This window comes from Triticum aestivum, chromosome 5B (assembly GCF_018294505.1).
Source record: "Triticum aestivum cultivar Chinese Spring chromosome 5B, IWGSC CS RefSeq v2.1, whole genome shotgun sequence".
Taxonomy (NCBI): Eukaryota; Viridiplantae; Streptophyta; class Magnoliopsida; order Poales; family Poaceae; genus Triticum; species Triticum aestivum.
In genome coordinates, this window is record NC_057807.1 from 59,045,623 (window position 1) to 59,056,925 (window position 11,303).

The 11,303-nt window shown below is 42.1% G+C and overlaps 1 protein-coding gene across 1 annotated transcript; it reads right to left on the reverse strand.

The window, feature by feature from the left end:
* Positions 1-7,848: 7,848 nt before the first annotated feature.
* Positions 7,849-10,826, reverse strand: LOC123110397 (uncharacterized). The gene has a single exon (XM_044530895.1). It carries the CDS (start codon positions 10,822-10,824, stop codon positions 8,155-8,157), a length of 2,670 nt encoding a protein of 889 aa, XP_044386830.1. The 5' UTR covers positions 10,825-10,826; the 3' UTR covers positions 7,849-8,154.
* Positions 10,827-11,303: the final 477 nt, after the last annotated feature.

Below are 11,303 nucleotides of genomic sequence, written 5' to 3' on the forward strand. Positions count from 1 at the left end.
CGCCCAATCCTCACGAATGTGAGTCACTTACTATGACAAAGGGTGGTTTTGTGCTAGCAGGATCTGCCCCAAAATATCCCGAAGACTCCCACCAGGCATACCACCTACGTTGCGAAAAATCAAGGCATGCAATTCAGCAAGGCGTAACTGATGGAACGAATTCTAAGCTTGAAAATGTATATGCAGTGCTACAAAAATTGTGTGAATTTATATTCAAAATGATTTATGCAGTGTTTAAAGAATGTTTATGCAGTTTAGAAAAATCTTGCAAAATTTTCAAAAATATTAATGCCCTTCAAAAAAATATAGCTAAGAAAATTTCATGCATTTCAAAACAATATTCATGGCATTCTTAAAAATGTTTATGCAGTGCTAAAGAAATGTTATCACAACTTTGAGTTTTTCAACGTGATTTAAGAAATTTACACAAAAAATATTCACATCTTTCTAAAAAAATGTGAAAACAATATTTGCATAATTTAAGAAAATGTTTCGTACCATTCAAAGAAATGTATGTGATATTTTAAATAAGGATTCATGTGTTTCAAAAAAATATTTATGATATTTCAAAAAATGTTTATACAATGCAAAAAAAATGTCCAACTACTTTTAGAAAATTGTTTTGTAACAGACAATGTACCAGCGGGCATTACTACAAGCGCACGTCACATGTTTTGTTTCCTGGTATAATACGCTATAGGTTGTTGTTCTTAGATCCTCAAAAAAAATGTTGTTGTTCTTAGAAAAAGCACACCACATGTACATGTGCACATGAGTAAAAGAAAAAAAGCCTGCATGAAAAAGAAACATTTTCTATATTATATATTCAAAATGATTATGCAGTGCTTATAAAATGTGTATGCAAATCTCAAAACAAATATGTCTATGCAGTGTTACAAAATGTCCGTGCAACTTTAAAAAATATTAACGGATACAAAATGTTCACGTGTTTCAAAACAATACTCGTAACATTTTAAGAAAATTTATATGCAGTGCTAAAAAATCGTGCAAATTCATATTCAAAATGATTATGCAGTGTTTAAAGAATGTTTATGCAGTGTTAAAAAAATTCTTGCAAACTTCAAAAACAAATCTAATGGCATTCAAAAAACTGTAACTAAAAAAATCATGCGTTTAAAAACAATATTTGTGACATTTTTAAAAAATGTTGATGCAGTGCTAAAGAAATGTTCCCACAACTTTAAATTTTTTTAACATGATTTAAGAAATGTACACAAAAAATATTCACATATATCTAAAAATGTAAAAGGAATGTTTGCATAACTCAAGAAAATGTTTCGTACCATTAAAAAATGTATGTGTATTTAACTAAAGCTTGTGAAACAATTGCCCATAGAAATAATCACTTTGGATTGGTAGTGTCAAAAGGATGCAAAACATTTGTAACATTTCTTCCCATACTCATGAGACTTTCACTCTGTTGTTGCATTAGTCAAGTTTAATTTCATTACATATGTGTGCATGTATCAGTTTTCATATTTAAAGTGATATATTTACGAATTATTAATTTTTTGCCAAATTTGTTGGACACAAACATCACTGATATTTTGTTGGTCATCTTTGGCGTCGCATCTCAAATGGAATGGCACTCATGGAGGCAATTGAACCAAGCTACCTATTGTATGCCTAACTATGGCATCATACTTTTATTGCCTCCATTGCCACTGTTGACTTTTGCTCTCCTATGTTCCTGCTCATGTTACTGGCTTAATGTTAGCTAATTAGCTTTTGTAGTTATATGCCTGTGATGAATTGGATGCTGCCTTGCTTCCGGTACGGGTTAGCTTTTATAATCTCATGACCGTGTTGAACTCGATGATGTTACTCTTCTGGTACAAATTGAATGTTTCTTATTACCCATGAACCTGATAATCGGTTGTCATGTTACATGTGCTAAACTTGCCTTCATACTAATGCATCATGCCATTTGATCTTCCACGGCTTGACCATGTACCGTAATATTTATTCAATGTAAAATTCAGATTTTTAGAAATATCAAAGATTGTGAGGAGCATATTCAGGCCTGAAACTTTTATCTTGACAAAACTTCTGTGCATATAGCGACTTCTTTTAATTTTTCTGCTTCTAGGAGATGATGCTTGTTCTGAACTTGACACATTTATGAAGTTATATTCTGCTTTAGCTCATTTTTTTATCCTAATTGAATTAACTGGTTCTTTTATTTTGTTGATAAAGAACATCATGGCAGATCTGTGGACGGCGTCACCACAACCATATCTATTGTCTAATCTCGAGGTGAAAATACTTCTTTGTCTCTCATTTATGTTAATTGAATATAGTCACTTGATTTGATGTTGGTTAGGATTTGTGTGGAGCGAGCAGCTATTCTGTTTGACCATCACTCATGTATATGTACTGCCAGCTATTTCTAAATAAGAACAATCTGATAATGTTGCATGGTATGTCATTGATTGGCCAACTCATATCTTGTTCATGATATTGTAGTGCTCTTTAGTCTAATAAATTATGTATTGTGGTGCCCCACCTCGTTTTCTCTTCTTGCCAGGACATATACTCTTCATGGGAAGTTGTGTGCTTGCTACGAGCTTCAGACACGTCGGCAGCCGCTACACCTTTCGATGTAGTACTTTTATTATTATGATGTATCTCTTGCTTTTGGTATATTGTAGCGAACTTATTGTCCTGGGCAACCACTGTATGGTATGAATTGGGTCCTTATGCCATTGTGATCAAATATAACCTATCAAAGGGCGGCTACTGTGCTCTTTGTTATGTTGGAATCTGACTTGCTTCTGGTATTTTAAGCATCTATCCTATGTAATTAATGTATAGTTGTGAACCTATTGACATGGGCGATTACTATTCCTTGCTTGTGTCTTTATGCTTTCCGATCAAATAACAACCTATCATAGGCAGCTACTTTGCTCATTTTATTTTGGATTTGTCATTATTTAGGATTAGGCTTGCTGCACCTATGGGATGGACCAGATAATGCGCCAAGATGTGTTGGCAACAGTTATGCGATCTATAAAGACAATCTTATGTTTGATTACTCTTGCAAAAATTTGTACTTTGTTTGCACATCCAGGTAATGTGTTGAGCCAGGCACCACCTGCCAGCAACAAATAAGTAGATGGCGCCAAAACCTGGATTACTATTGACTTAGCTTACCTGTTTGATCAAAACATTGGCTTAATTAGCTTACCTGTTTGATCAAAACATTGGGACCGGCACCCTCGTGCCAAGGCGCGATCCCGATCTAGTGAATTTCTGATAGCTGAGGCCCATTGAATGTATGATGAAACCCAACGCAGCATACTCGCTTTGTGTTGTTGGTGCAAGAGAACCAAGACTAGTTAGATACCAGGTGCTTTGCGGTTGGAGTTTCCCCACGACATCAGTCTCGCCGCTGCAAATACGATGCAAAAAAGAATAATAAGACGACTGAAAGTACAGGATTCAGTTAACAAATGTATAAAACAATAGATAATTGGTCAAGTATAGTTTTCCTAAAATCAAGCAAAGTTTGCATAGAATATGAGTTGAACCTATCAACCTAACAGCTACTCCCTCTGTCCCAAAATATAAGAACGTTTTTCATACTAGTGCAGTATGAAAAACGTTCTTATATTTTGGGACGGAGGGAGTAGTTAGGATGAATCCAGATACCCGTGAACTTTACAATAAAGCCTGTTAGGATGAGAGATATTTACTTCGGGTGTAGCTTAAATTCATCGGATAGGGAAATAGGCTGCTATAGTTGTCACTTTGACAGCATCAAGTACGAATTAGGAAGCTACAATGAGTTGCAGAGCAAACATTCATTTCCAACTGTTCAATTTAACTGTGATTGGAAAAAACTGTGTTGTTTTCAACAAGTAACCGTTGATACGAAAAATACAGAAAATCTCATTTATTGTTAACACTATATGCAAGCATGGTAGCAGCAGAGTGAAGTCTTAATGAGCAAACATCAGTGACAGTATTAACTTTCAGAGTGACATAATCTTATAGAATGAGAATACACAATAATAAATCCATTTGCAAATAAGTAGCAGCAAGGTTCCAATAAAACCAAGTTCAAAAACACTAGTTCAAATACATCCAATACGTGGTTATATCAGTGCAAGCCAGCAAACAATCAAATAGCAATGATATCGCGAACATCAGATTACCAGCTAGAATACTACGCAAAAAAAAAAAGATTACCAGCTAGAATCGGATGAATTCCCAACATAAAACGGATAATTGCTCCAATGGGATCACGTGTAGCATTAGGCATATTGCGACGGACTCTACCAACAAGCCATCCACACTCTGACTTGGCATCTTCATTTGAACTAACAGCCTTCCTATTAGTATTACTTGAGTGTGCAGCTAAAAAGCAAAGAAATGGGTACATAAGTGCAGCTCTCAGAATACTCTAGGCGGCAGCTCGGTGCACGTGGCTCCCGCTTGTGCAGGGTCCGGGAAAGGGTCCGACCACTTTGGTCTCAGAATACTTTCCTGAGAGTAAAAAAATCTGCACACTTAATACACAACTAAAAGAGGAATACAGTAGAGCTACCTGAACCAGGCCGAGGGAATGACAAAATTGCGACCTATCCTTTAAAAATCTAGTTATATCCATGTGCTGGTAGAACAACATCATACCAATATCATCCTGAACACATCAACCATAATTTGGTCAGGCAATTGCATCAGGGAACAAGAGCGTGTCATTTTTATTATGGTTACTACAGAGCATGCCATCCATAAAAAAGTGTACGTCTTTCATGCCTATCAACGGTTCTAACACACACCATTACATGTGCATCCCTTGATACAGCCTCAAGAGACTCCTCATAGGAACTGTATAGCTGAGCTCTGCATTCCTCAAAAAGCAAAAGCTCAAAAACTCTAATGTACTCACGGATTCAAAGCTTCCAGGAACAGACTGAAGTTCAGACTCCTCTGCTTAGATGAGAAACATAAAATGCGCTTTGCCAAATTAAGGGCACACGTGCAAACAGTGGTCTTTCCATCAATGATGAAATAGTGAAGACACAATCATCAGGTACAAGACATGCATTAACCAAATAAGGAAGTGCCAGAGTATCAAGACCAAACAGATTAAACTCTACTGTGAGCAAACTATAACAACTTTGAATACAGAACACAAAGCAGCGAGCTGTATAATTTTTCAGATTAAGCAAGCACATCAAACACAATTCGTTTTCTCATCATACATTATATAATTTTCCAGATTAAGCAATTGTGTCACTGCTATGGGGTTACTTAAACTGAAGAGATCCAAAAGAAACATGGATAATGTATGAGAATTAACCTGGATTGTGCCAGAACTTATCACTTGTCACTTCCTGTAGAAGTAGTTCAATAGATGTGACATGATACTGTGCATTAGTTACTGAAGCTTGTTTCTTGGAAACAAAGAGACCTCCTATTGGCTCGTTTCTGATCTGCAGTGTTCTGTCCTGTTATATCTGCTCTCCGACAAGAGACTGGTTGCCTCTTGATCTGCTTGGAATCCATGGTATGCCTCAAAGAGGCTTGCTTGGTAGAGATTGTTGGTCCTTCAGCAATCATTTTCTTTTACCAGGCCTGAGATACTTAACTCGACAACCCCATTGGATTCAGCATTTCGGTCACTTGGGCTGGCAGAATTACTTCATTCTTTTTTCGTAAAGGCTAGAATTACTTCATTCTGAACCCATCATTTCAAATTGCCCGATGACCAGCTGGTTTTGTGTTTCTGCAGCTCCTTCACCAGCACCACGAGACTCTCCTGGGGTGTTGATGTAGTCATTATGCCAGCTTGCTTTGCGTCCTCATCATTAATTACCACAGTTGGCTGGCTCGCTTTTACCCAGCATTGCTACTTCGTATTCATCCAACTTTAATCTCTTTGGAGGGTTGTCCGCAAGCTTCAAAGCATAATTGGCTTCTACTCCTCTATCCTTCGGTCGAAAGTGTCCCCTGGTTGATTTACTTCGCATTCCAAAGTTTTCATGGTTTGTAGTTCTGCCGGACATGTTTTGATTGCAGCCAGCATATTCTTCAGTAAGATGCAAACATCTGAAAATCTTACACTTCAGTCATATCATTACCTCACAATAATATGTTGATACTCCTTGCGTAAGAGATACATAAAGTAATCAAAGACAGAGCATACTAAACTGATAAGGAGCCAAAATGTTTGATTGCTGACACTATATTCTCCAGTAATCTCTCCTTACACAGAAATTCGTATATAAGCATGATCAGGGTTCATAACATATTGCTGTCATTAAAAAGAAGGGTGGATTGCTCATAATTTGGGCACTGTTCCTCACCCTCACCTTCAGTCTGAAATTAAGCTAGAGAATTATAAACTATGTATTGGTCTGAGAGGTATGTGACAGATATTTTGGTCAAATCTTGATCATGGCCACAACAATCTGACATTATGCAGAACGGAAAGCGAGCAATCTGAAAACAGTTCAGGCCACCACTTGACCGTGGTGAAATCCAGCTCAGTCAGAATTATAGTTTGCGTGCCAAAGTTAGATCAACCGTTACAACTAATGTTGCTAGAACTGTGAGGCCAACCCAAATAGGTCCTCCTGACAGGAGACTGCATCAAAATTAGCTAGCAAAAACACAAAAAACTTCCGGGTTCTCCTGGACCAATATATCAACACAAAAAGTTGCAAGTTAGGGCTGCCGGTCAGAGTCCTGCTCAGCTTGACGTTGGCTGAATTATAATATAGTCAGGAGCTTACAGACTGTTTTAGAATACAACAGTTCCAATAAACTGTTTTCCAGACAACAGTAGCAGTCCACTATTTTTTTCCATCCTGTAGCAAAGTTCGTCATTGCGCTTCCCTGAGATCGGTACCAGATATCACCTTAGTCACAAGGGTGGCCTCCAGTTTCTTGTTTGCCTATGGCAGCAAAACATGGTCGCAGAGGGAAGTGTCTACCCGTCAGTACAGGAGAAACAGAGGACAAATCATTATATAATTCTTTCTTGCCCTCAATTTGATGATTCAGTCACCCTGCATGAAGGGGTTACAGCTAAACATATAGCCCAACTGATTTAGTCTCGTAGCAGTGAAAATGTGATTAATTCAATCTACTCTCCAGAGTTGTGTTTAACTTGAAGTCCTAAAACTCGGGACTCCTCTCTCCAAGACATTTTTCTTTCAAAATTCTTTTGGAGCACCCAAGCAAAGCAACACTATACAATGCCAACATTTTTTGCTGGGATTCAACTGGACATGACACTCAATTTCTGTATTTTCTTGATATTTATTCAAACTTAATCTCCTTTTTGCGAAAGATGCCCCAAATCGGCAACGGAAATTAATCCCAGCCTTACCAACAGCCGCCATCCATTACTGCCTCATTGGGGCGGCCAGCCTGGGTCTCTTGCAGTATAGTTATAGCCCCACACTGGGATACCTGGGTTGATGTATTTATAACTAGTCATAAATAGCTAGACTTATACATATGTGTTTTTGACTTGTTTACTCATTCCTCTTGAAGAGACTTTTGCAGCAAAGAAACTGGAAATATTTTCGTATAAGTAACACACTTGCCTTTGCATCCTTGAAGTAGGGCATGAAGCTTTATATCTTCAGTTCGATGAATCCACTGCAAAATGGAAGAGCATTCACTGTAATGTTATGCTCACCTAACATAAAGAATGTGATTTTCTATTCTCTACCAATTTTTCCTTAATCTGTAAATCTTATTAGCAATTACCTGCTGGCAATCTGATAATTACGTGTTAAACCACTCTCCTTACTTACATGACACAAGCTCAGGTGGGGTCTGAACGATTAAGCATTTGACACATGATTAGAAACTTATGAAAGAGTGTTCTATAAAAGTAACATGTATATATTCCATGGATAAGCCCACTTGATCCATGCAGAACAAAGGCTCCACATCAGGAATAAAGTTCAAGGTCCACTAACACAATGCTTGGAGCACAAAACAAGAAACATGCTTCAGCCAAGTCATGTTACAGGGTTTGTGCTTGCAATGCACTATCTTTCAAAGTTCAACTGGAACCTGAACCCTGCAACCTGAAATCTGCTCAAGTTCAGCATGCCTACTACCAGGCACGCATAGTGAATCTATTGACTATGATTTACAGGCCAAATGTTAAATATCTGTGTATCTCAGTCTCATTGCAGCCACTTCATCCTTCATTGCCTGACAGTACTTTTCTGCAGCTTCTACTTCCTTCTCCAAGCTGACTAGATTGATTCCTTCACCCAATTCATTGTGCACAGATGCACTACGAGCTTGCTTATTTCCATCCAAATGCCTCTCCATTGTTAGTATATTGTGTTTCAGCTTACTTAAATGGTTTGAAAGTGACTTAACACCTTCCGATTCTTGTGCTTTAGTCCGGGCATACTCAAGCCTTGCCCTGGAATCCTGAAGCCTTCTAAGTCGGGTCTGTGGCTCCTTCAGACGGGCAATCAAGTGCTTCACATTGAACCCGTTTTGTTCCAATTCCCGAGCTTTTTTCATCAAATATGCAACTTCCAGAGCCTCAGTGTCACATGATGTCTTGAGCACCTCCCTTGCCAAGCCAACCAATAATAACCACATCCCACTGCAGGCCAGATCTCGTAGAGCGTCATCGTTGTTCACCAACCCTCTGTAATGTGGTCTCTGGGGAATGAGCTCAAAGAACACAGGGTACTCTCTCATGGCTGCTTCAGCATAAGGGTCATTGTTGCTATTCTTCAGTGATTCTTGCTTTCTTCCACCCTCTTCATCTTCATCAGAGCTTTCCTCCCATTGTGAGAAAAGCCCAGAGCGCACAAACTCTTCTAGCTCCAGGACAAGTTGCCTATCATGATCTTCAGGATCAAGGAAACTCTCTTCCTGATCATCATCGAGGTTTATTACTTCACATTTCTCACCATGTGATTCAAGAACAACACATTCATCGTCACTCTCAAGCTGTGCATCACGTTTATTAATGTGAGAATTTGGATCTTTTTGGAGACCACAGTACTTCCGGCCTTCAAGCCCGTCATCACATGCCTGGAGACCTTCATGGCCACCAAACACCTTGTTTCTCTTATTCCAGTCACCATTTCCAGAGAGTTTATCTAACCTTTTCTTCTTCTCAATTTTTCCTTTCACCGCAGTTGCACTGCAGTCTGTATCACTTGAACTAAGGTCTAGGACAACCACCTCCGTTTCGTTCTCCTGAGCTAGCAGATCTTCTATGGTGCATTTTCTGCTATCTGGCATGGTACTTTCTCTACATTTATCACCTGCCGTATCTACAACATTTCTGTTAGGCTCATTCGGTGGAGATGAGTTATCACTGTTTTCCTGGTATGCTATTTCCGACCTACCATATTGGTCAGCATCCTGGTGCCCCACAAAGTGCCCATTCAACCATGCAACATATTCCTTGCTGGCCTTCCCGCGTCTACAGATACCAGGTATCCACACCTCGATTCCCTTGGAGTCGAACCCATGGACAATAGGAAAAGGAACATCCTGATCATAACCGAGCTGCCTTGCAACAATGTGGGGATTGTACATTGCCGAGTTATACATGCCATCACCGCACAATCCAGTCAACGCCGCTTGCCTTATAATTGCAAGGTAATCCTCCAACCACTCGGGCTTATCCTTACCTCTAGAGCTCACCAAGACGGTTTCCTTGCTGAACCACTGGGGTTCAGTCCAGTTGAGAGAGTTGTGCAGGTAAGGCCTCCACTCGAAGCAATCCTCTTCCTGCAAAACCCGTAAAGACTCCTCATCTGTGGTCTTCCTCCTCCTCCGAGCCCAAAAGAGTACGCGGACATTCGAGACAGGGAACTCTGGTGCTCTCAGCTCCGGCGGCCGCAGGCGGTCGTAGCGCTCCCATATCCACGCCTGCAGCAGCCAGAGCGGCGCCCAAACGTCGACACGGCCACTCGCCACGGCCGCCACCCCGGAAGTAACAATCATGTCCATCTCAGCATAGAGATTAGCCACCACAGCCGGCCCCAGGGCAATGCGCTCGCCAAGATAAAGCCGGGCGGCGAGTGCAAAGAGACACTCTGGTAGCTCCCAGCCCTTGCGCCGTAGGCGTGGGGTAACAAAGAAGGCGAGCCAGTAGGCGAGGAACCCGAGGTGGCGCAGCTCGTCGTCCTCGCCGGGCCGGATTCTGCTGTCGAACCACTCGAGCCACAGCTCCGCTGACACCCGCCGGGCTTTGCGGGCGCACGGGTGGAGCTCCCTGATCTTCTCCTTCTCCACCACCAGGCGGATGCGGAGGTCCTCCTCGGTCGGAGTGAGGGGCCGGTCCAAGGGAGCGCCGGAGGGGGGCAGGCCGGCGAGGAGGAGCGCGTCCTCGAGCGAGAAGGTGGCGGGCCCGGCGGGGAGGCGGAAGGTGTGGGAGTCCGGATGCCAGAAGGAGAGGAGCGCGGACAGGGCGTGGCGGTCGGGGATGACGGCGGCCGTGGAGGCGGCGACGGCGTCGGAGATGGCGGTGGAGCGGAGGACGGGAGCGAACCCGGGGTCGGAGAGGGCCGCGATGACCCAGGCGGACCAGCGCGCGCAGGGTGAGAGGTGGCGGAAGGAGAGCGGCGGGATGGGTCGGGGCGGGGAGGAGGGGCTGCCGGGCTCCGGGGTTGGGGCGTGTGGGGGAAGGTGGATGGGGAGGAAGGAGCGGCCTTGGACGCCGCCGTGGCGGCGGTCGCAACCATCGGGTGCGGGCATCCTGTGGCAGCCGCCGGCGCCCGGCGGCGGAGGCGTGAGGGGGGCGGGGAAATCTGGAGGTTCGTTCGGGGGTTTCGGCCCAACAAAACAACTCATGCATATCAAAACTTAATCCAAATTAGTCTACAAATAATTTTGCAGGAGAGACTTCCTATATACTGCATTCATCAGACATCACACGTAACGACAACTATAAGCACTAGAGCGAATCGAAGGCGCGTCGCGCCCCTCCGTCACCGCAGCCGAGGCAAACCTTGTTGTAGTAAACCGTCGAGAAATCATTATGCTAAGCCCCAAAGGACCAACGCTCTAGAACTTGCAAACGCCCCTAATGAAGAGAAGCGTAAATCAAAAGGATCCAATCTGAAGACACAAAGAAACGGACGAATGAAGGCCGGATCCACACAAATCTATCGAAGATAAACATCGACTGAATCTCGTGAGATCTGTCGTAAACACACCCCACACGCCATCCGACAACGCGAGACGCGCCATCAAGAAGAGGGCTAGGCGAGGAGAACCTTGTTCCATCTTTAGAGAGCCGTCACCGCCTCGCCTTTCTAGACAGAACACAA